We start from the raw sequence: 25,358 nt of genomic DNA, 5'->3' as shown, positions 1-25,358 counted from the left end.
ACAGCGGTTAAGAGCTTGGCTACTCCCCAAAAGGCAGGCAGTTCAAATCTACTGGCTGCTCATTGAAAACTCTATGGAGCAGTTGTACTCTGTGCCATAGGATTGCTGTAAGTCAGAATTGACTCAAGGGCAACAGGTACAAACTTAAAAAGGTCTTTGTCAGATAGAAGATACTTTTTAAGTAAATTTGTCAGGCTAGGTTCATTGACCATTCATGATGCTTTTACAAAGAACGCAATATAATCTAAAGGGACTCCTGACTTGCGAGAAATAACTCACTGGAATAGTTATTATGTAAATGAAGTTATGAAGATCCTTCGCATGACAGTACATTTTATCTTTAGTTTCTTCAGTATAATGGAGGGGGAAAAAACTCTAATATGGTATGTAAAAGTGGGAATATAAAGAGGGCATAAGCAAGTAGGGCAGCCCTTGGCACCTCTGTTCTTCCAAGTCACGTATCAGGCAAGGAAGAATCTGTGTTTTCAGTGTAGATTCCATGGGTCTACGGACTAGTCTCATGCTAAGGGGGAGCATAAGGATGGCCCACAAGCCCTGTGTGTGGCCTCCAACACTAGTCATCACATTAGATTAGCTTATCAGCAGGCATTATCATGCTCTGTCTTCCAAATAGGTTGTTAAGCTCCTGCAGGGCAAGGACCTTAACACTAGGGAAACACCAATGTATGATGACTGAATAAATGGATTCTAATTTAATCAACTGCTTGGAAGCTATTTGGAACTAGTACACTGAAAGTTCACTAGGTAGTGGGGTAGAAAGGGAACCAGAGAGTTATTAAGACTAACATATCTGACTTTGACAGTATCTATTTTTTAAGCAAGACTCACTATAGTAGCGAAAAGCCAAAAACATACGTAAATAACATAAATTCTCAGCTCATATTCATCTTATCGCTTACCCCTTCCAAAGACAGTAACTTCAGAGATGTTCCAGGCTGCCATGACCATACCTTTTTCAATTCTTATTTCATTGTTCAAGTTTTAAAAACATAAGCAGATTAAAAATGGTGATTTATCATCATCAAAAACCACATGATGTATTTTTTTTCCTGTGTCATCTTCGAGGAAATCACTGCTTACATTTTCCGGAGCACGAGGGGCCAGATCTAGCACTACCCACCCACCTACTTAACAATGATAAGGATGAGAACACTGTTTTCTGAAATAGCCAGGTGGTGGTGTTTATAGCAAAAGCTTGATCAAAGTTGTGTTATTTCTGCTCCCCCTTACCAACACTCCGTTCTTTTGCCTGGTATGCCTAACCTCACTCAGCTGAAGCAACCTGGAAAGTTTCCGACAGTTTAAGATTTTAAGACTATGATAAGCCAAGAAGATTTTCCACAAAGTAGCACTCAAGTAGATTACACTCGAATATAAATTAAACTACAAAACAACCCAACCCACTGCCGTCGAGTCGATTACGGCTCATAGTGACCCTATAGGACAGAGCAGAACTGCCCCACAGGGTTTCCAAGGAGCGCCTGGTGGATTCGAACTGCCAGCCTTTTGCTTAGCAGCCGTAGCTCTTAACCACTACGCCACCAGGGTTTCCAAATTAAACTACAGGATTCCCTTATTTGTAATGTAATTCACCAGTAGTCAATAGATCTTAAGTTCCAATAGGGCAGGGACATTGCCTATCTTGTTCTCCACTGAATCCTTAGTACGTAGTGCTTGGTACATACTGAGGGCTGAATAAAATTATTTTCCAACTGAATCTTTAATACAATTTGAGAACTCTGAACAAGTACAAAAATTATGCTCAAGTAATTGCTACAGTTGAATCCTGAATAAGATTTTTAGGACAAGGAGTCAGACTTCAACCAAGCACTTTCACAGTCTTCTAGTAATAATTTGAGCTTAGTGTTAATTACCCAAATCCTCTGCTCTCTTTCTCCCCTTGCTTTTTCTTCAGGCTGGGCATTCTGGGCTTGGGCTCCCACCTCTGGGGTCCTGAGGAATTCAAATTCCTGTAGGGACTGGCCAAAACTTGGGTGTCACTTGGACACTTTGGTGTCCCTGCCCTCCCTCCCACCTTGCTATGGACTCAGACTCAGTCATAGTGGTGACTCTGCTTTGACAATATCTAAGGAGATAGAGGAACAACAAAATGAAAGGAATCCTAATCTCTGAATTACCACGTGATGTAAGAGAAACTTCCAATGTGGTTGAGCACTGCATTTTGGGATCTCTGCTATTGTAACTTAGCTTACATTATTAATGAAAATAGAACTCATCACCATAATAGTAACAAAGAATATTTAAGTATTCTAAGGAAGAACCATTATAATCAGCTTGAGCTCTATCATCCCAAGTTTTAAACTAACTTATTTCACATTTCAGGCTGAACACTAAATGGTTCCCAACTACAAGACAGACTGAAAACATGCACAAGGATCAGAAGACATCCTCCACTTTTAACATTAGCTCTAATACTATAAAGGCCAATCATCACACTCTTTTCACCACAACTGACTGAGAGGGAGATCAGTTCTGATATTAAGAGTCCTTTCTTCTTAAGTAACCTCTTATATGTGTGATGCTATACACTCTGTGCCATAAAGATCTTTGTTCTGGAAAAGACTGTAACTCCAAACATTCAACAAAGACAAATATTAAATCTCTAGCTGAGTAAACAGGTACTTGAAAGTATACTCAAGTATAAGCATGTACGTTTTTGTATCAGCAAAAACTGAAATGTTAAAGAATAAATCGTTTCAATTTCGGTTAAGATGTGAGACTCAGAAGCATTTTAGGATTATCAAAAGATTCTGTCCTTTTCCTTTTCTTCTACTTTGTACATTTCCTCTGAATAATCTTGTCCACTTCTATATATCGTTGATTCCCAAATCTTTATCTCTAGAGGCCAAACCTGTGCTCGAGGATCATAAATCCAAGCAACTCATTCTACTACCTGTACTCTGGATCCCATCCTCTTGCTTCCTCAAGGATCTTACTCCATCAATTTTCTTCTCCTTCCAAATCTTTAATCAGTTTCAATTTATCCTCCTCCACCTCGATCCTTCCCAAAAACCCAGTGCCCTCGATCCTTCCCATCAGCCTTTAAATAAGTCTCTCTGTCTTAAGCAAGTGAGCGAGCAAGCAAGCAAGCAAGCAAGCAAAGCAAAGCAAGCAAGCAAGCAAGCAAAGCAAGCAAGCAAGCAAGCAAAGCAAGCAAGCAAGCAAATAAAAACCCTAAATCCCACATTCCCCCCATAAATCTAGTTCTCTCTTTCATGGCTTAACATCCTGAAGGCATGGTTCTCACCTCCTATTCACTCCTTAGTCACCCATTAGTTCCTTCACTCCAAGGAAACAGTTCTTCGCAAGGTCACTGATGACCAACTTTTTGCTACACATACAGACCAAGCACTGGGCTAAACACTGGAAGAAAGGAGCCTGAGTCCTGGTTTGGTTGTGGTAGGACTAGGGCGATTTACTTTCTGTACTTGATTTTCTCATTCATAACATAAGGAAGTTCTTTTAAGTCCTTTCTGGTTATAACTCTCTTAAGAGCTTTATATGTACTCTTGTAGGAATTCTGTCACCATTTTTATTCCTCTCATGGTTAGATAAGAATAACTTGTGAGACCAGGATAGGCCCAGTTTCTGGGAGATGTAAGCATTTTGATGCCTTGTCTGATGGGTAATCAGCAGGCTTCAGTACCCTAAGTATAAAGATTTAGTATGAAATGATTTGTAAGGCCCCTTCCAAATCTAAGTTAATTTTAAAAGAAAATTTAGATGGGACTGTGAAAATCACACTCTGTATGTTTACTATTTCTATCATATGATTTTTTAAGTGGTTATGAGTTTTTGAAGAAGGGAGCTGATGTGACAGTGAGGGCAGGCTGCTTAGGTTGAGAGGCCCAAGACCCAGCCCACTCCCCTATGGACACTGGGTACACTACTATGGCTTCCTTCCAAATGGATCCCCAGGTAACTAAGAGGAGTGCAAACAGAGGTCTGCAGGACAGGCCCAAGGTTAATGCTCCAGCTTGCCTCTGAAAAATGGATAAAACATTCCTGTTTTATTTCCACCCTATACTGCTTCACATCAAAACGTGACCAGAAATGAGGAGGCTTATGCACGTACCTGATCAGCAATCAAATCTGCTCTGCACCCAAGCCATAGAATTCATATATATATATATGGACCTCTCTCTATGCTTTCAAGAAACCAAATTAAACACTTGCCTTTCATTCAAACTCAGACTAGAATGATAAGCTCAAGTATGAGAGCTTGAGTGTGATTAGATTTAAAATGCAGAATCTTAAAGTGTAGCTCCAAAGATGATGAGTGGGCCTACCGAGAAGGTGCCAGTGCATACCCCCTCCTCTGTAGCACATGCAAATCCAGCCACTGCATGCAAATACCAGACATGGGCACAAAAACAATGATGAATTTCAATCAACACTCACCCTCTAGATTCTCCAGAAAGGAGCTGGACATGAGAGCTCATTGTGGTTAGGCCATTTCTCTGCTGAACCTGATGGCTGGTGTTCCAAGTCAGACATAAACTGGTCTGTGTCAAAGAAGACAACATCACTACTGAATGGAACAAACCAGAGGGTGAACTTAATCCACTACGGTGCCCAGCCTGTTTTTATCCTATAATCAAGAGGAATTTAATTGTCCTTCATCAGCCAATCACTGTATATAATGGTTCCCCACACTTTATTAGATAAAATGAATATTGGAGTCTAGATAGTCTAGGTAATGGTTGATTTATTTTTTTTAATTAAAAGGACAACAATTTAAAGAGAGCTACAATTACTTTAAGAGACAAATTTGATTTTAAGTTAAGTAGCTTTTATTAGATCGATTAGCAGTTTCCAAATACTTGTCTTAGCTACATCAGAATTATTAGGGGCACCTGATAAAAATACATCAAAATATCTCTACTTCAGAACACAGAATCAAAATGTATAAGAGGAAGGGGCCAGAAAACTATATGCACAGCCAAATTTGGGGGTCGGAGAAGAGTATTTCTTAATTAAAAAAAAAAAAAAAAAATTTTTTTTTTTTTTGTGAGAGAAGTGACTGGTGGGTCCCACAGGCCACAGTGAGCAGTTGGGGTTTTATTCCAAGTGAGGGGGAAACGTGGATAGTTAGAGGAGTATTTTTTAAACTAAAGTTCATATCCATTAGGTTACGAAATCAACTTCAGTGAGATGAAACCAGTATTAAAAAAAAAAAGGAAAAGAGAAGATATCAGACTACATTTCCTTTAATAAAGTAGACAGCATTTCCTGTAATCACCATTAAGTTTGTGAGACTTTCATGTCAGTTGTGTGTTTTTGTGTGTATGCACTGTCATGTTATAAAACTTACTTTTTACTGTGGAAAGCTGACAAAAATGTCTGAAAACCATTCACTCAAGAAGAATCACTACTAGCCAGTATTGTGCTAGGGGGTGAAGCACTCGAATGTCCAGTTAAAACATTTCAAAATACAACATAATAGAATACATAAAGCTTCATCCTTAGGCCTATAAGGAATTACTTTTGGCCTTTGCCGTATAACCTCAATAAAAAAGACCTACCATAGATTCTGGAAGAATACTTATTTTCCCTAGAAAGGAAAGAATCTGTTAAAGACTCTGTGAACATTGATTAATACCTTCATCTTAGGCAGATGAAGGAAAACAAAGGAGGAGTCTGCCTGTGCAAAACGCAGCTTCACTAAAGGGGTAAAAACAAAACAAACCCCAGAAATCTTTGGTTTAGGCAAAACTTTCCTGCCTTAAGCTATTTACTAAATTTCAGATCACCTAGTTTTCAGGGATGCTTTAAAGACTGCAGTATGTGTAAAGAATTTTAAAGAGTGACGATACGTTAAAAGTCTCCTTTCTGAGGATGCCCAATCTCCACAACTGGACCCTCCAAAACAGACTTGAAGACATAGAGACAGGTGATTTCAGGTAAATTGGCACATAAATAAGTAAGGAGCCCAGGAACAAAACTAAGGGGGCAACAAGCACTGTGGGGACTTTGGGGAGTTGTTTGACTAAGTGGTAATTTTAGATTGTGCTTTATGGAAATTTGCAGACCTTAGAACACTGTTGATAGCTCCATAAAATAACCGATTCATTTCTTATTGCTACAAATACTTTGGGTTTTCTCAGGGGAGGACACTGTGTGAAATGACTGAATTAGCTTTTTGCAGCTCTAGCCATTAACCTCCAAAGAAAGACTTGGAGCACTTTTCTAAATCCCTCTTTTAAAATCTATAGATCTAGGATACAGGATCTATTCCTTTTGTCTCAAAGTTTTAAAAATCAGTTAAATATTTACAAATCCTGAAATATGTTTGGGGAAGATGAGTGAAATTTCTCCACTTAGCTAAGCTGCTTACTTTATCAATACGTTGATGTTTCTGGTTTATGCAAACAAGGCAATGACCTCGTGGTGGCGTGTATGAATGTAACCCAAAAAACAAACCCGTTCCATACAGTCAATTCTGGCTCATAGCAACCCTACAGGACAGGGTAGAACTGTCCCAAAGGGTTTTCAAGGAGCAGTTAATGGATTTGAACTGCTGACCTTTTGGTTAGCAGCCACACTCTTAACCACTGTACCACCAGGGCTCCGTATGAATCTAAGGGCTTTGGAATCCTAGCTTAATCACCTATTGGATTGGTGACTTAGAGCAAGTTGTTCAATCCATCTGAATCTGTTGCCTTATTTATCCAAAGAGAATAGTGCCTTCTGAAATGTTAAGTGCAGGTACCCTGTAACACTTTATAGAAACATAATTATTGTTACTTGACTTGATAAATGAGGGACAATTAATTTATCACTTGGTGATCTCATTTAGTCTCATGGCTTTAAATATCATCTATATGTCAACAACTCCCAAATTTATATGTTCAGTCTATACCTCATTCCCAAACTCCAGACTCATTCATCCAAATGACTGCTTGACATTTCCACTTTTATGTTCCAATCAATATTTCAAACTTAGCACATCTAAAACATAACACCAGCTCTTTCTCCAAAACCTGCTCCATTCACAGCCTTCCCCATCTTAGCTGATGGCAACTCCATCCTCATAGCTGCTCAGGCAAAAAACCTTGGTGTCATACTTAATTTACTTAACTTCTGTTTCTCCCACATCTCACAGTGAATCTGTCAGGAAATGCCACTGGCTCTACCTTCAAAATATAACCAAACTCTGACTACTTTTTACCCCCTCCACTGCTACCATCCTAATCCAAACAACCATTATTTCTGGCCTGGATTACTACAAAAGCATCTTAACTGGACTCCCTGTTTCTGCTCTTGCTCTTGTAGTCTGTTTTCCACCCAGCGGCTGGGGTGATCCTGTTAAAACCTACATCAGGTCATGACTTATCTGTTCAAATCCTTACAAAGTCTACAAGACCCTACATCAGTGGTTGTTAAAGTATGACTGGGGACCCCTGGGGCTTCCTGAGAACCTTTAAGGGGTCTGTAATGTCAAAACTATTTTCATAATAATAGTAAGAATGCGTTTTGGCTTTTATACTTTCATTCTCTTAGAAATTTACAGTGGAGTTTTCCAGATGTTACATGGTATGTGATGACTTCACTGCTCTGATGGGTACTGGAATATGTGCTATGTATTCTTGTTTTAAAAAGTTCTGTTTTAATTTCTAATACCATAAATATCGATAGGTATACAACCCATATAAGCAAGAGCTCACTGGGATCCTCAATAATTTTTAAGATTATAAAGGGGTCCAGAGACCAAAAAACTTGGAGAACTGCTGCCCTATATATTCTGGCTCCTCATTACCTTCTTGATTACATCTCCTACTACCTTCCCCCTAGGTTCCTCCTGAACCAGACACACTAGCCTCATTGCTATTCTTCAATAAACCAGACATGCTCTCACCTTAGGGTTTTTGCTCTGGCTGTCCTCTTGGCCTTGGAATAATCTCCCTACAGGTATCCATATTGGTGACTTCATCTTTTTTTGATGAAATGTCACCTCATTCAATGAGGCTTATTTAGATTATGCTATTTAAAATTGCAACTTGCCCCTCATTTTAACCCTCACAGAATTCCACATCACTTACCCTGTTCTTTTTTCTTTTTTTCATAGTAGCACTTTCCAACACACTTTATATTTATTGGAAACCTTGGTGGCGTAGTGGTTAAGTGCTACGGCTGCTAACCAAAGGGTCAGCAGTTAGAATCTGCCAGGTGCTCCTTGGAAACTCTATGGGACAGTTCTACTCTGTCCTATAGGGTCACTATGAGTCGGAATCGACTCCACGGTACTGGGTTTGGTTATATTTATTTATTTTGTGTACTGTTTATTGTTTGTCTCTTCCTGCTAGAGCATAAGCTCTGTGATAGTAGAATCTGTCTTTTCTCCACTGAGGGCCTAGAATAGTGCTTCCAAAACCAAACCCACTGCCATCGAGTCAATTCTGACTCATAGCGACCCTATAGGACAGAGTAGAACTGCCCCATAGAGTTTCCAAAGAGCGCCTGGAGGATTTGAACTGCTGACCTCTTGGTTAGCAGCGATAGCACTGAACCACTAAGCCACCAGGGTTTCCAGAATAGTGCTTAGCATATAATAAAACCAAACCCACTGCTGTTGAGTCGTTTCCGACTCATAGCATCCCTATAGGACAGAATAGAACTGCCCCATAGAGTTTCCAAGGTGCGCCTGGTGGATTCAAACTGCCAGCATCATGGTTAGTAGCCATAGCACTTAACCACTACGCCACCAGGGTTTCCTAGGATGTAACAGGCACCAGGTAAATGCTTTTTGAATGAACAAATGAACACAGACTAACTAAAAATTTGCACAAATAATATAGACATTAATGTAATCAATGTGTAAAATAATTTATAAACTTTAAACCTGTAATAATTCATATTATATAAAAATGAATTAATGTTGCATTAAAAAGCACTGGTAACATTATAAAGAAACAGTCAAAAAGATCAGGTGTTGTTTCCCTAACACTACTGGGTTTCTGATGCAAGGGAAAAGATTTAAAATTAAAATTTCCTATTGAGAGAATATCCAAAGAGAGATACAGAGGACAATTTAGTATAAAATATTTATAACTTATATTTTAATGAGCTAGTGAACCTAACACATAAAGGAATTCTATAAATCATAAGAAAACAAGAAAAATAATCTAACAGAAAAGTAGAAAAAAATATAAACAGAGATAACAGATTTGTGATAAAAGATTTGCTCTTAAGCATATGAAAAGGTACACAATCTTACTCATAAGTGATATATAAATTAAAATTATAGTGAGAAGCTATTTTCCATCTATAGTATAGGCAAATATTAAAACATCTGATAACAAACAGAATGTACTTGGTAAAGGTACAGAGAAACAGGTACTTTCTTACAATGCCAGTGGCAATGGAAATTGGTACAACCTTTATGAAGGAGCATTTTACAGTACTTCTCAAAATACTGATCTAGTAATCAATCCCACTTCTAGAAATTTATCATATATGGCATATATACACGTATATACTGCTTATTCTAGATACACACATGCACGTATGTATACCACAGATGTTTAAAGATACCCTATATAGGTGAGAAATGACATATGTAAAAACTTACTCATTGTACCTATTAAACAGATAATGGTAAATCTATACAATGGAGTATATTATAGAATAGTCTATAGAATATTTTATTAAAAAAGAAATTCCAAGGAAGTATAGAATGATCTCCAAGATTCCATATTACATGGAAAAAGCAAAGTGCAGAATAGTACATATAATATGCTAGTAAAAGCAAGGAAAAACATGTGCAATTGCTTATAAATGCATAAAATAACTCAGGAGCAACAGCCAAGGAACTGGTAACTCTAAGTGCTCATATGGAGGACAACTGGGTACCTAGGAGAAAGATTTTTCACTAAGTACTTTGTTGTACACCTTAGCATTTTTAACCATAGGAATGTATTGCTTATTTAAAAAATAAGGGTTAATTTTAAGATACCCAAATAAAATTAAAATTAAAAAATCCTATTCATATAAAGGAAACCCTGGTGGTGTAGTGGTTTAAGTGCTACGGCTGCTAACCAAAGGGTTGGCAGTACAAATCCACCAGGTGCTCCTTGGAAACTCTATGAGGCAGCTCTGCTCTGCCGTATAGGGTCACTGTGAGTCTGAATCGACTCAGTGGCAATGGGGTCGGGTTTATTCATATAAAAGGATCTATAAATATTTTTAAATACACACTGTGGTTATGAGGGACTTAATTTGTTCTACATTCTTGTAAAGCTAGAATGTCTGTAACCATCAATCTCAACCCTACCCTATTTTCCACCAAAACTTCAACCAAGGAACCTAAGAGATTAACAATTAACATTTCACATTTTTCCTCTTGTCCACACAGACAAGTTAAAGGTAGGCGTTAGATTAAAAAAAAAAAAAAAAAGCCAGGTATCTTCACACAGAGAAGAGCTGCTACGGTTTATTTATCTAAGTTCTATCAAAAGCTAATAAGACCCCCGTTAAGAGGCAACCTTGTAATGCAGTCAGAGAACTGCCCCCAAACAACAAAAGCTTGTTTAACTGCTGGGTCTAAAATTAAATAATTCCTATCTCATTTAAAATATTTTTGTCCCTGTGAATAATACACTTCACAGGAACTCAAAAACTGAAAAGGAATTTTAAAACAGATCTATAAAAACTGACTTTGCAATCTTATACATGATAGAAATCAAAAAGTTACTATATTTATTGTGCTTACAGAGTAAATATTATATAAATTAATTATAGCTAATTCAGAAACCACTAAACACATGTGAGACAATCTAACTTTCAGAGAGACCTGGATTCAAATGCAAGCCCCAGTATTTGTGGTCATATAACACCAGGCAAGTGCTTAAGCTCTCTGAGTCACATCTATAAAAATAAGGCTAATTCACATGTCACAGATTGTTGGGAAGAATTAGTGCGTTCTAGCAAAGTGCCTAGCACAGTGCCCAAAAAATATAAGTTTTATTATCAAGAAACAGTAACCATAACTCATTATTTTCAAACATACATTTCGAAGAAAACTTATTTTGATGACTCTTGATACACTGCTTTTTAGCAGTAGCCTTCTTGGATTCTTCCCAGCTTATGTATAAATTGGAGTGGTACAAATGGTTTACACGCTCTGCTGCTAACCCAAAGGCTAGAAGTTTGAGGTCATTCATAGGTGTCTTGGAAGAAAGGCCTGGTGATCTACTTCCAAAAAATCAGCCATTGAAAATCCTATGGGGCATAGTTCTACCCTGTTACGCACATGGGGTCTCCATGAGTTAACTATTTTGTTGTGTTAACTGAATGTTTAAATTTAAAAGTCAAATTAATTTTTTTGTTTAAATGGTAGAAACACCACATTTATAAAAAAGTGGGGTACAGTTACTTTGTGTCTGTGGAGATGGTGGGTCTCTATCTTCTCAAATGTTTGTTCTTGCTTCATTGGGTCTGAAAATCCATTTTTCTTATAGTACGTTCAAGGATGGTCATGTTGGAGGTCCTGAATCCCCATTATAGTCCATTCCACAGGAACCACTCTCCAAAGCCTAAAACCCACTGACCAAACCCACTGCCATGGAGTCGAATCTGACTCATAGCTATCCACAGGACAGAGTCCCTACTTTTACATTGTTTTTTTGGTGAACTGCACCCTCCTGCAAGGTATTTTCTAAGCGCTCTATGCCAATTTTTTTTTAACATGTTGCCGTTAAAAAAAAAAAAAAAGCATAGCATGCTTACAAAAATACGGGGGTGGGGGTGGGGGCGTGGCTGGCAAACAAACAGAACATGAACATTATTTGCGTAAAAATATGGTAGTTCTGCCCCATAGGGTTTCCAGGGCTGTAATCTTTGTTGAAGCAGTCTGCCACCTCTTTCTCCTGTGGAGCAGCTAGTGGGTTTGATCGACCAACCTTTTGATTACAGCCAAGTGCTTAACTACTGTGCAACCAGGGCTCCTTCTCCAAAGCCTATATGACATTATATGGGAACTTCTGCCTCTGGAATTATTAATTATAAATATGTTTGAGGCTGGTTGGTTCATGTATGCTTCTCAAAAGAGTAATAGTTTCATGTAAAAAAAAAAAGTTTCATGTAATGAGTGTTAAATGAGAAAGTTCAGCACTTATCTACCTCCCTCTACCCCAATGCCCATTAGTGGATTAGTAATTATAGTATCTCATTCAAGACACACTCTAATCACCGGCAATGTATGACTTTCTTTTGTTTATTTATTTAATTATAACAAACACCAGTGAAACCACTACCTGACAAGTAGACTACAACACTGACATTTACCTCTCTGCTCTTCCTCCATACCTGTCTCCTAACCCCCGCCTCTAACAATCCAAAGTAACCACCTGAACCTTGTGTTTATCATTTCCTTGCTTTCAAAAAAACAACTGATTGAAAGCAGGTTCTTCCGTCATCTACATGCAGCTCTGCAGCAGCTGAGGTCTTGTCTAGAGCCCCTGTTTACTGCCGAATTAGCAAGTGCCCTACATTCAAGATCAGCCTGTTACTACACAGAGCCTGCAAGTGGCAGTGTCAGTTTTCGCCACAGCAGGAGGTCAGGCTATATTTAACATGCATCCTCTTCTCTGCTGAAGAGCTGCGGCTGCAACTCTGTTAGTTTGTGAACAAAGGAGGACACGTGGGAACGGAGGAACTCTAATGGCAGGTTGTAACAGGATTTGGTCGCTTAATCACAAATTAAATGGGCTGCATTTAAACGTCTAGGACACATCTAATTTCACAGTATCATAATCTTAATTAAAATGTTTAAAACACAAACTGTGACTATTTTTATACTGCTGTCATAAATCCACTGTTTTAATGTACATGCAGCCCCCAGGTTACGAAAGAGATCCATTCCTGTTAAGTCTAATTTGTAGGTAAGTTGGAACAGGTGCATACGATTATTTAACCTTTTTTTAGTGCAAGCTATGAGTCAGAATCAGCTCGACAGCAATGGATTTGGTTAGTGCAAGAAAAGTGAAGCCTTTTCAATGATTTAAAAGTTGTATGTACAGCAAGTGAAGGCGATCGTGATAAAGAATTTGTTGTGAGTAGTTCAATCATTCCAAAGTGAGTGCAAATTTATATAACATTAAAGGGCAAGTATGAGTTGTCCCAAAGTTGGACGTTTGTAACCTGGAGACTACCTGTATATCATATGACCAAAAAAAAAAAAAAAAAGACATACATACCATAATGTACATGTCTAGGAAAAATCACAGCTCTAGGCACACAAATTGTAACATGAGTAAAAACTCACGGATAATTTGATAGATGTGGAACACACCTCAGGCAAAGGCAACAGCACAGGGATGGAGGTGACAAAGTAAAAATGAAGGCAAGCAGCAAACGATTTTGAAGAATGCAGTAATTGGTTGAACAAGTATATAGCATAGCCTTGTAAAATGACTCCTCAAAAGAGAACACTTGAAGAAAAAAAAGAACACTTAGTTGGGTAAAAATGGGCATTCTGCTGTTACTACTACAAGGGATATCTCTGAGGAGAGAGTCATACTACTACGAGGCAGAGAAATGTTATGGGATCTTTCTGAGCTTGGAAGGTTGATATGAGGGCCCAAAATCACCTCAATGAAACTGAACAAAGATAACTGTAAAGTTTAGTCTGTGATTCCCACCCCCCAAAAAAAGCAAAAACGCAAGTGGGATGATGTGACTTAGCACTACTTATGATTCACTAAATCAACACCACGATAGAGGAGCCAAAAAATAAGTACGTCTCCTGACCTCAGTACATATTGATAAAATAAATTCTGATCAAGGAAGGTGACAGTTCCAACCCACTCGGAGCTTGGCTGAGGTGTGTTCATTTCTGGATACTGCACTATGAAAGAGGAACTTAAAACACTGACGTTCAGGCAGAGGGGGAGCTACCATAATGAGGAGGAAAGAGCGAAGTTTCTAGAGAGTTTTTAAGACTGGAAAAGAGTTCAATATTTCACACATTTGAAGGGCTAGGTCGCTATGAGTCAGAATTGACTCAACAGAAATGGGTTTGGGTTTGGTTTCATAGAAAGATTAGATTTCTTCTGCTTGATTCCGGAGGCATCAGAGCCCACGTGAAACAAGAAGGGCAACTGGAATTCAAAAGGCCCTGAGATGTTCCCAAGAAGATAAAGGGGAAGGTAGACACAACAAAGCGTGAATTCCAGCACGAGAAGAGGAGGCTGGAGCAGAGAGCCTTGACAGTGTCATCTAATATTGAGAATCTATAATCTTAAAATTCCCCTGGCCCCTCTTACAAACCAAGGCTCTATGGAGAAAATGGCATTTTCTTTCATCTATTCTACTTGTTTACACCGACTCTAAAGTCTCAACCCACAAACTGATTAGAAACATAATTGGAGATACTGAAAAACTCGTGTACTGAATTAGGAGTCAGGAGACTTGGGTTTTAGTCTATACCATTAACTCAGTGAGTGATTCTGGTTGAATACCAAGGCTCTATAAAACCCAGATTCTTTATCCATAAAATGAGGGAGCTGTATCAGAATATTTCCAGCTCAAAAACTCTTGAATTTCTGAGCTGAACTGCACTAATATCTTCTCTATTAAATGTCACTGCATTTATCATAAAAAATTAAAGTGTTAACGTCCATACTTCAAAAAGCAACGGTCGAAGAGGTTGTGGAGGGACTGGAACACTTATATACTGCTGGTGGGAATGTAAAATGGTACAACCACTTCAGAAATTGATTTGGTGCAATCCCACTCCTTAGACTACACCCTAGAGAAATAAGAGCCTTTACATGAACAGATACATGCACACCCATGTTCACTGCAGCACTGTTTACAATAGCAAAAAGATGGAAGCAACCAAGGTGCTCAACAACAGATGAATGGATAAATTATGGTGTATTCACACAATGGAATACTACACATCAATAACAAACAACGATGAATTTGTGAAACATTTCGTAACATGGAGGAACCTGGAAGGCATTATGCTGAGTGAAATTAGTAAGTTTAAAAGGACAAGTATTTTATGAGACCACTATTATAAGAACTCAAAAAACGGTTTAAACAGAGAAGAAAATATTCTTTGATGGTTATGAGAATGGGGAGGGAAGGAGAGAGGGAGAGCGGTTTTCACTAATTAGATAGTAGATAAGAACTATTTTAGGTGAAGGGAAAGATAACACACAATAGAGGTCAGCACAACTGGACTAAACCAAAAGCAAAGAAGTTTCCTGAATAAACTGAACGCTTTGAAGGCCAGCGTAGCAGGGGCAGGGGTTAGGGGACCACGGTTTCAGGGGACACCTAAGTCAACTGGCATAATAAAATCTATTAAGAAAACATTCTGCATCCCACTTTGGAGAGTGCTGTCTGGGTCTTAAACGCTACCAAGTGGGCATCTAAGATGCATCAATTGGTCTCAACCCACCTGGAGCAACGAAAATGAAGAACACCAAAGACACAAAGTAACTATGAGCCCAAGAGACAGAAAGGGCCATATAAACCAGAGACTACATCAGCCTGAGACCAGAAGAACTAGACTGTACCCAGCTACAACCGGAAGAACTAGATGGTGCCTGGCTACCACTGATCACTGCCCTGATGGAGAACACAAAAGAGAACCCCTGAGGGAGCAGGAGAGCAGCGGGATGTAGGCCTCAAATTCTCGTAAAAAGACCAGACTTAATGATCTGACTGAGACTAGAAGGACCCCAGAGGTCATGGTCCCCAGATCTTCTGTTAGCCTAAGACAGGAACCATTTCCAAAGCCAACTCTTCAGACAGGGATTGGACCGGACTACGGGACAGAAAATGATACTGGTGAGCAGTGAGCTTCTTGGATCAAGTAGACACATACAACTATGTGGGCAGGTCCTGTTTGGAGGGGGGACGAGAGGGCAGACAGGGTCAGAAGCTGGACAAATGGACATGAAAATAGACAGTGCAGGGAAGGAGTGTGCTGTCTCATTAGGGAGAGAGCAACTAGGAGTACATTAAAAAAAAAAAATAGCAAGGTGTATGTAAATTTTTGTATGAGAGACTGACTTGATTTGTAAACTTTCACTTAAAGCACAATAAAAATTAAAAAAAAAAAGTGTTGACATATCATGGGGTTGGCGATCAATGCCACAAAGAAATTGCGTATTGTTAATGAGAAGCTAGTTTGCTCTGTAAACCTTCATCTAAAGTACAACTAAACAAACTAAACAAAAAAGCAACAGTCAACGAATACTCGAATGAGTCCTGAAAGACTCTATCTTACTTAAAAACTTCAAAAATAAAAGATGTATTTTTTTTCATCTTTAATGTGGTTAAAGAAGCAAATACAAAACAGAAATAGGATTAACAAAAATATTTGGATTAGATGATGGGCATATTTAACTAGTACAGCACAAATTTTAAAAAATTACTTGTGTTCCCTGGTTGCAGAGTGGAAAATACTTCATACTCAACAATATATTAAAAAGTCCACTGCTGTCGAGTCGATTCGGACTCGTAGTGATCCTATAGGACAGAGTAGAACTGCCCCATAGAGTTTCCAGAGAGCGCCAGGTGGATTAGAACAGCCGACCTCTTGGTTAGCAGCTGTAGCACTTAACCACTATGCCACCAGGGTTTCCATAACAATATATAGAAAACTTAAAATCTAACTGCAAGGTTTATTCTAAGTGCTCCTAATCTGTCTGGCATATTTTATGACTTGCTTTCCAGAAAGGGGACATTCAAATGGAAGAATTCAAGATTTATGAGTTTTTTTAACAATGACTTTATATTAGAACTCTGCAGAATTTTAGGATTTTCTGAACATCTAGAAATTTTACCTTCAAAGGCAAATCCAAATACTAAAATGAGTTAGTTGCCAAACATCAAAATTCATTTTAAAGCTCATTCATGTAGAGTATCAAAAATGCAATCTGTAAAAATAATGCAGCCAATAATCTGTGGTACTCAGGAGTGTGCTTTAGTTTCTTCTTCTTTCTTTAATTACTGCTAGTTCTATCAAGTTCCCTGACAGGCAGCAATGAGGGAATTCAATAGTCTGTTATTGTCTTCTGTGGGGCTACAATCTGGGAACTTTTCTTGATTGTGTGCCCTGCACAATGAATGGAGCAAAAATGAAAATACTTTTCTACCTGCCTTCATAGGCCTGATCTCCCTAGATTGTCTTTACGTCTTCACATATTTAAAAGGTGAAATAAATTTTCACAAAACTTTTATAAGTTCCAATTTGCTGCCAAAAAAATCACTCAATCTATGATAAATAAGGAAGAGTAGGTTCTGCCTTTTGGGTCTTTTTAGAAGAAAAAATATCTTCATTTGGAAAGAGAATGAGCTGTAAAACCCTTGGAGACCTGTTCAATAAACCTCATGTCTGTCAGTTCCATCGCAATGGGTGGTAGGTTATCACCCAAGGTCTCATACTTTGTTTCAGGGATTAAAATTTTGATTATAAATTCTGAATATAAAATTCCAGAAAAGCCCTATGAAGAGTGAGTCTAAACTTACTGAAAGAAGGAAAAAACCAAAAACCCATTGTTGTAGAGTCGACTCCCACTCAAGGTGGCCCCAAGTGTTACTGAGTGGAACTGAGCTCCATAGGGTTTTCTTGGCTGTAATCTTTATGGAAGCAGACTGCCCAGCCTTTCTTCTGTGGTGCCGATGGTGGGTTTGAACCACCAACCTTTTGGTTAGGAGCACAGAGCAAACCATTTGTGCTACACAGAGACCTTAAAGAATGAACAGGTAACATTTCAAAAGCATATGTTTCAAATGTTTTGTATAAAAGTAGTAACCTGCTCTCTACCTCCTAGTTTCACGCAAGATGCATACAATGAGAACGGCAAAATGCTTAATACCAGAGCCCTCAAGTTCTGCACTGAAATTCTGCACATGCATGATGGTCCACTATTCTCCAAGAATTAAAAAAAGCTTAAGTGATCCCCTTTAGCACAAAGTTCTAACCACCATGGCCTGCTGTTGCTGAAAGGCAGCTGTAGTGCTGCAACAAAAAAGAGTGGACTGAAAAGATTTGATTCCAGTCTCAACTCTGCTGCTTACTAGATGTGTGACCCTCCGAAAGTCCAACTTTCTTTTAAGTCACTGCCCACTTCAGAGAGGATCAGTGAGGATTACAGTAGATAACAGGGAAATGCTATGCCAGTTGTCAGTGTTGTTTCAGTTTATACATATACCTTCCGTTTACACACAACCTGTCACATTCCCATATGGCTTCGAAAGCCACAGATAATCATGCTTTCCCAGACATAATTCTATGCCTTTGCTTATGTTGCTTGATTTGCCCTCTGATCTTCATTTACTAAAGATACACACCCGTTTTCCAAAATCTGGCTCAAATGTCACCTCCTCAAGGAAGCCTTGACCAATCTTTCCTATAAGATTGGTCATATTTCTTTGCTGATATTCTAATGTGTTTCTTTTATACCTTGGCTAGAATGACGCAGACCTGGTGCGTGGCATAACAGTTCTGACCACAAAGTCCCAAGAGAAGGAGTGCTTTTCTTCCCCCCTTTGCCTGGGATTTGGGATTTAATACCAGCTTTGCAACTAAGTAGTGAACTCAGCCTCTCCAGATCTATGAAAGGAAGTGGTTGATCTATAATTACTTTTCTACTCTAGATTAATACAGAATCAGAGTGAGTACTAAAATTCTATATCCATGTTTCAGAATTTTTAGTATTTTCATTCTGGACAATAGTTACAGGTAGTTTTCACTGAATTCCTATTTAGATAAAATTTCACTTCCGTATCAACGATAATGCCAAGAATACACTCTGAAATTGTTACCTGAATATCTTATCTTGGTGAATTTTCAATTACTGAGATGACTGGTATTTCAGTTTGTTCTCCAATTTAATGATTTAATAAAATCAGAGATCTATATACCAACTTACTATATTTACATAAATAACTTCCTCTTATTGAACTGATGCCTTTGAATTGTGGTGTTGGCGAAGAATATCGAATATACCACGGACTGCCAAAAGAACAAACAAATCTGTCTTGGAAGAAGTACAACCAGAATGCTCCTTAGAAGCAAGGATGGTGAGACAGCGTCTTACATACTTTGGATATGTTGTCAGGAGGGATCAGTCCCTAGAAAAGGACATCATGCTTGGCAGAGTACAAGGTCAGCGGAAAAGAGGAAGACCTTCAACGAGGTGGACTGACGCAGTAGCTGCAACAATGAGCTCAAGCGTAACAACGATTGTAAGAATGGCTCAGGACCTGGCAGTGTTTCATTCTGTTGTACAAAGGGTCGCTATGGGTTGGGACTGACTCGATGGCACCTAACAACAACACTGCTGTGCCAACAGATGTAGCAGTAGCAGCAGCAAACCAATCCCATCTTATACCACCACTGCTACCTGACTCAGCAAGCTATAAGGGCCACAGGGCACAGGAGACTCATTACTTGTGTCAATCTAAAGGGCAGAAACTCTCTTAATACATTCCTAGTATTCCCAGCATCTAGGGCTGTGCCTTGAAAAGAAAAACATTTAGCAATATTTACTGAATTAACATCCCTGAATTCCATTCTCTAGACACTGTGACCTCATATGTTCTAGAAGAAAAGATGCCCTAATCAGCAACAGACATTAGTGGAAAACAGACTTAAAACCACAGACTTTTCAAATCTATCCTCAAAGTCATGTATTAACATATACTTCCAATAGCAATAACTTATTTAAAAGCCCAACCATATGCCAATGAACAATTCCATGGTAATTTTTTCATGACCTTTAGAGAAGAAAGTTTCTCGATTTCATTGCTTCAAGAACACAAAGATGAACTTACCATCATCTAAAGTGATGTCCTGTAGACCAATAGTTGCAAAGTTAGGCTCCTGCTCTTCAGGTTCAGGTTTAATGCTCACAGTTGCCCCATCAGGTGAAAATGAGGTTGTATCACACAAACTGTGACATATTAAGGTTGAAGGTGCGGTGAGACCTCCCTGGCCTGTACTTTGTGCTTGAGTTGGGTGCTGTCCAGAATGCATTCTGGAGGCTGGAGACAGTGATGAGGCAGTTCCTGAGCTAGGAGACTGGTAAGGCATAGGCTGTAGCTGAGGAGACGGTGGCCCAGAAAGTGATGAACTGGCCAGGGGATGAGAGGCTGCTGGGGAAGCTGTTGTAGCAGACCCTGAATGTGAAGGACCATATGTAATAGGTTGTAACTGAGGGGAAGGCTGCCCCTTGACCTGGTCAGCCACTGGAGAAGAAAGAGATCTTTGTTCTACATTTGAACAATGGTATCCAATTGACTGCAGATGAGGTGGGGTCTGTACAGAATGAGGTGTGTGCGCTAAGAGATGGCCTGTTGAGCCTGAATTTGAAGAATGAAATGGTATGGATGACAGTGGTTGACAGCCAAGATTTATTAAACTAGGAACAGCTGCATCCTGCTGAAACAAAACTGAATCAAACTCTTGACTAGAGGCAGCATTAATAGGAAGACAAGTTGGTCCATTGTACACATTAGTTTGCATAGGCTGATAGGAAGAGCCCACAGGAGGCGTAGGTGTGACATGAAAAGCCTGGTGCACGACTGGAGAAGGCATCATATGCTGTTCTTTACCAGCACTCTCATCACTACATTGTAACTGTGGCAGATGGGATGAGGTTACCATTGATACATATGCTTGTTGGACAGGACAAACCAAGCTTCTCTGTGCTGACAGAACACTATCATGTGGGTGCCCTGGATCTGAGCAAGACCTCTGGGTCTGGGCAGGATGAGGAACAGGCAAAGATGGAACTGAAGACAAGTCAATCTCTTCTCTGTGTTCTTGTTTCATCAAAACTGAAAAGGCAAATGATTAAAGCAAATGTTATTTCACAATACATAAAATAATTATGACAAGCCTTCACTCTAGACTACACAACTGTAGTGTGCATTCAAGCCAGGGGTTGCATACTCAAATACCCTTAGGGAACATAAAAGATATAAAATACGTAAAGTCAGCAAGCATAAGAAAACAGGAAGTGGTTCTGGCTCTAAATGTATTCAAGTTTAAAACAACAACACCGCATAGAGCTTTCTGAATTGATATGGAAGGATCTCTAAGATATGTAGCTAAGTGACAAAAAGCAAGTTGCAGAATAATGTGTATGTCATAATTTATGTGAAATATTATACACAGACATACATACACATTTTTTGCTTATATGTCTATGGATATCTCTAGAAAGATGCAAAAGAAACTGGTAACTGCTGGGTTTGCTTCTGGGAAGGGGAACTAGGTGGCTAAGAGACAGGAGCAGGAAGGAGATTTACTTTTTACTGTATACTCTTTTTGTGCCTTTTGAATTTTCTTTTTTTTGCCATGTATATATATTAACTATTCAAAAATAAATGTTTTTTTAAAACCTATGTCTAATACAGCCTTGAATTTGCAATCCCTGATCTGAACTTTGCCAGTCACCTGGTTTTATAGGTTGCATCATATACTAGAAATCATAAATCTGACATTTATAGAACTTCTAGTTTACAATGGTCTTCCCATATATCTCATTTGATCCTCAACCAGCATCCGATCCATATTACGAGTAGTGGGGATCAAAAAAAGTACTAGAAAAAACAGTCAATGCTACCCTCTCATTCAATCCTCATAATGATGAAAAAAATCTAGCTGGGGGAAATACTACAGTTAATATATTTATTTCCAAACACAAGAGAATATACCACTAAAGCGATTATCCCTATAAAACACAGAAGAAAGAAAAACACTTATTTTGGTCCTGAGATCACTTATGCGTTCCTGAAAACATGCACTTGACAGATGTTTATTATGTGCTCACTATGTGCAAGTCACTGGGATGACGCTGTGGGGCACAAGTATCAATCAGTCACAAATTTCACCAATCTCAACAGGATGTGGCAGCAACTGTGTCTATCAATATCAACACAGACACCCTTAGAGTTTCATCATCCGCTCCAACAAAAGGGTATCCCTTAGTAACAGATTTTTTTTGGTAATGACAATAGTGGTTAACATGCATTAAGCACTCATTCTGTGCCAGACCCTATACCAGCACTTTATATGCAATTATCTCATAAGAACATACATGGCAGCAAAAGATAAGAGGACAAACCCTCATGGATTTGTGTATTTAACTACTCTTAACTCCTTAGCTGCTTTATTTAGCCTTCCAGGAATCCACACTGAAAGCTGTGGTCCCTTCATCCCAGTTGGAATGGAGACAGAATCTTCTCTGAGGTAGGGAATACCACTCCCCACATTGTTCTCCAAAGACCTGGAGAAATTAGGTTGAGGACTGCATTTGTTTGGAACTAACAGTTTTCACCCTGCTTGTGTAAAATTATTTTTATATGGAAACAGATTTTGTATATTCCTAATTTAGAACACTTTGAATATAAAACTTAAGATAAGAAATCTAAACCGTAACGCAACTTGAGAAACATTAAACATGGTAAAAACCAAGAGTTGATTTCTAGTTAAATACCATGTAATATTCATTAAAGTATCTCATTCATAATATACAGTAAGACTTTTTATTTCTGCTACAACTAAAAACCACAGTGGGTGTAACAATGAGCTCAAACATAAAAACAACTGTGAGGATGGCACAGGACCAGGAGTGTTTTATTCTGTCGTACCCACGGTTGCTATGAGTCAGAATCAACTCGATGGCACCTAACAATAACATTATTTTCTATCAGCTTCCTCATGGAAGCCTTTGCTCAACCCTATTTGTACCCTCAGCACTGTGTCCCTTTCCTTTAAAATCCATATCTCAGTTTCTGCAGTGTGATGGATCACTTTTAAGTGGCCATTCTTGCCACAGTCTTGTAACTCCCACACAAGTGATCAGGCGGGACTGTATGACAGGGTAACTGTGGCCCACCAAGGGGATTGGTCAAGTGTTGTCATCCCGCTGGGCCTGAAATGAGCCACCCCAGAGACAGGAAAGAAGAACCCACCACCACGAAAGGTGATACTGGCAGGAGAGATCTGCAGGAGACAGTGCAGTGGGCTTCCTAGCCCATGGAGCAAGATAGCTGAGTGCCTTCAGGCAGACACCTATGGAGAGGAAAAGGCTTGCCTGGGTGCAAGGCTGGGAATAGGCTGTCCTGATGGAAGAACTGTATCCTTGGGTGTTCCTGAGGCTGATTTGTAACCTGTTATTGCCCTAAGAAACCCCATTATCGTGTGTTATGGTCTCAGAGTTCTGTGTGGCCACTTCATCGAATTATCAAACCCAGTAGAGAAGTAGACACTGCTATGGGAGGGACAGGTAGTGTCAGAATTGGTAAAGATGGCAGAGAGAAGAGGGATGTATGACCTCTGCCTTGTAGGAATCAGCCTTGGGCTGTTGATCTTGATTCTCCTTCCCCCTTGAGAAGTTAGAGGAGGTCAGATACCACCCCGCATCATTTTTAGTTTCCAGTTACAAAACTGGAAACCCTGGTGGCATCGCGGTTAAGTGCTAGGGCTGCTAACCAAAGGGTCGGCGGTTTGAATCCGCCAGGCACTCCTTGGAAACTCTATGGGGCAGTTCTACTCTGTCCTATAGGGTTGCTATGAGTCGGAATTGACTCGACGACACTGGGGTTTTTTTGGGTTTAATTACAAAACTGTTATTCAATTTAGTAATTTCTATTTGTCCCACTAGATTTTAAATTCCGTAAGTGTAGGGACTAAGTTGAATTCTGCTCACCTACTTAATACTTACTGAATAAACGAATGAATGAAATGGCTAACTGAAATCTTTAGTTTTCAAAATTCTGTATTCTATTTGAAAATGAAATGTACTTAAATTATCAAGTAATATTAATTTTCAGGTTTTAGAATATAAGTAGCCTTTAGAGACTATAAATGAGTATAAACAGGCATTAAAGGACATGAATGATGAATGATCATTAATAAGAACCAGAACTCAAGTCTTTGTTCTTTTCATTTACTATACACCATTTAAAAGTTTTTTTTGCAAGAGTAAAGTTTTGGAGAGTAAGGTTCACTATAATTTTTTATTATCATATACCCTGGTGACTACCACAGAGAAGGTCTCTATAAATATTTGTTCTCTAAGTAAATAACCATCAGCATGAATTACTGCATATAATATTTACATGCCACTATCAAGAACTGGAAAATTACATCACTTGAACTGCTACAAAAGAGGTATCGAAGCCTACTTTGTTAGGGTATAAAATCAGGAACTTTGGCATCAACTTTACATCCCCTACAGCTCACATTATGGTATGACCACTCCTTGCCAAATGAAAATCTAATGAGAGATTTTTCATCTGATTGGGAATGGCTGAGATAAAGATATTATAAAGTAGGCAAGCTACTTCCATGCAGTGCAGTTCAGGACCCGGGAGAATAAGCATATTCATAAACACATGCCCCTTCTGTAGTGCTGGTGATTTTTGGTAGCTCCTGAAGAAAAAGACTTCAAATACATATTTAATTTTCTTATTTTCTTAGAATAAATGACTACAAAATAACAACTAATATCACATCTAGTATCTAAAGTCAACACAAAATTTACAGGTTAGACATATGCTGGCTATTTTTACTGCTTATAAGCACCCTATCTTAAACATTCTAATACAGGATTCATCAAGCAACTTTTTATTCATTATGAAAGAAAGCTCTACAGTAAACCCTCACAACAACCCTCGTACCTGGTGTGTAAGTAAAACGTTGAGACTGGCTTTTTTTCCTCTTGCCATTGCAAAGATAAAAGTGCACCTGCACTGCAGCTGTAACTGTTGGGTTATGATATGGAGGGACTTCAAGGACAATGTGAGCCTAAGGAGAATGGAAAGGAAGATTGTGTTACACTCAGAACTAAAAATGAAATGCACCTGCTAAACTCAGCACAATTCATGAGTCTTAACTACAAGGCATATCAACTGGTCATGTAAATCATCTGGAGATTTATTATATGGATACTTCAGTCTTGACACAAGATAGGCCCTTTAAAGTAAATCACTAAAAAAAGAAATTGCTTTTTATACCCACCCAATTTGGTAAAAACTTGGTTTTCAGTTGTATGTATGAGATACTTGAATGAATATTACATGTTACTTAACTAGAAATCAACTCTGGTTTTTATCATGTTTAACATTTTCCAAGTTGCATTAAGGTTTAGATTTCTTATCTTAAATTTTATATTCAAAGTGCTCCAAATACACAAAACCTGTATTCATATCAAAAAAAATTTTACACAAGCAGGGTGAAAACCTCTAGTCTCAAACAAATGCAGTCCTCAACCTAATTTTTCCAGGGCTTTGGAGATATAGGGAGTGGTATTCCCAACCCCAGGGAAGATTCTGTCTCCATT

The 25,358-nt window shown here is 38.7% G+C and overlaps 1 protein-coding gene across 2 annotated transcripts in view; it reads right to left on the bottom strand.

Moving 5' to 3' along the window:
- NFATC3 (nuclear factor of activated T cells 3) overlaps positions 1–25,358 on the bottom strand; it is a 99,647-nt gene that overhangs the window by 7,853 nt on the left and 66,436 nt on the right. Inside the window, exons 8-10 of one of the 2 annotated variants that reach the window (XM_049863733.1) lie at positions 24,697–24,823; positions 19,840–20,844; positions 4,444–4,547 (exon numbers count right to left, since the gene is read on the bottom strand). In XM_049863733.1, the coding sequence (XP_049719690.1) occupies positions 4,447–4,547; positions 19,840–20,844; positions 24,697–24,823 (1,233 nt within the window). In that variant the 3' untranslated portion in view covers positions 4,444–4,446. The remainder of the gene's footprint in view (positions 1–4,443; positions 4,548–19,839; positions 20,845–24,696; positions 24,824–25,358) is intronic. The other variant, XM_049863732.1, reaches the window with a different exon arrangement.

This window comes from Elephas maximus, chromosome 21 (genome assembly GCF_024166365.1).
Source record: "Elephas maximus indicus isolate mEleMax1 chromosome 21, mEleMax1 primary haplotype, whole genome shotgun sequence".
Taxonomy (NCBI): Eukaryota; Metazoa; Chordata; class Mammalia; order Proboscidea; family Elephantidae; genus Elephas; species Elephas maximus.
Note: the sequence above shows the minus strand (reverse complement) of the source record. Positions and strands in the feature narration are given on the sequence as shown.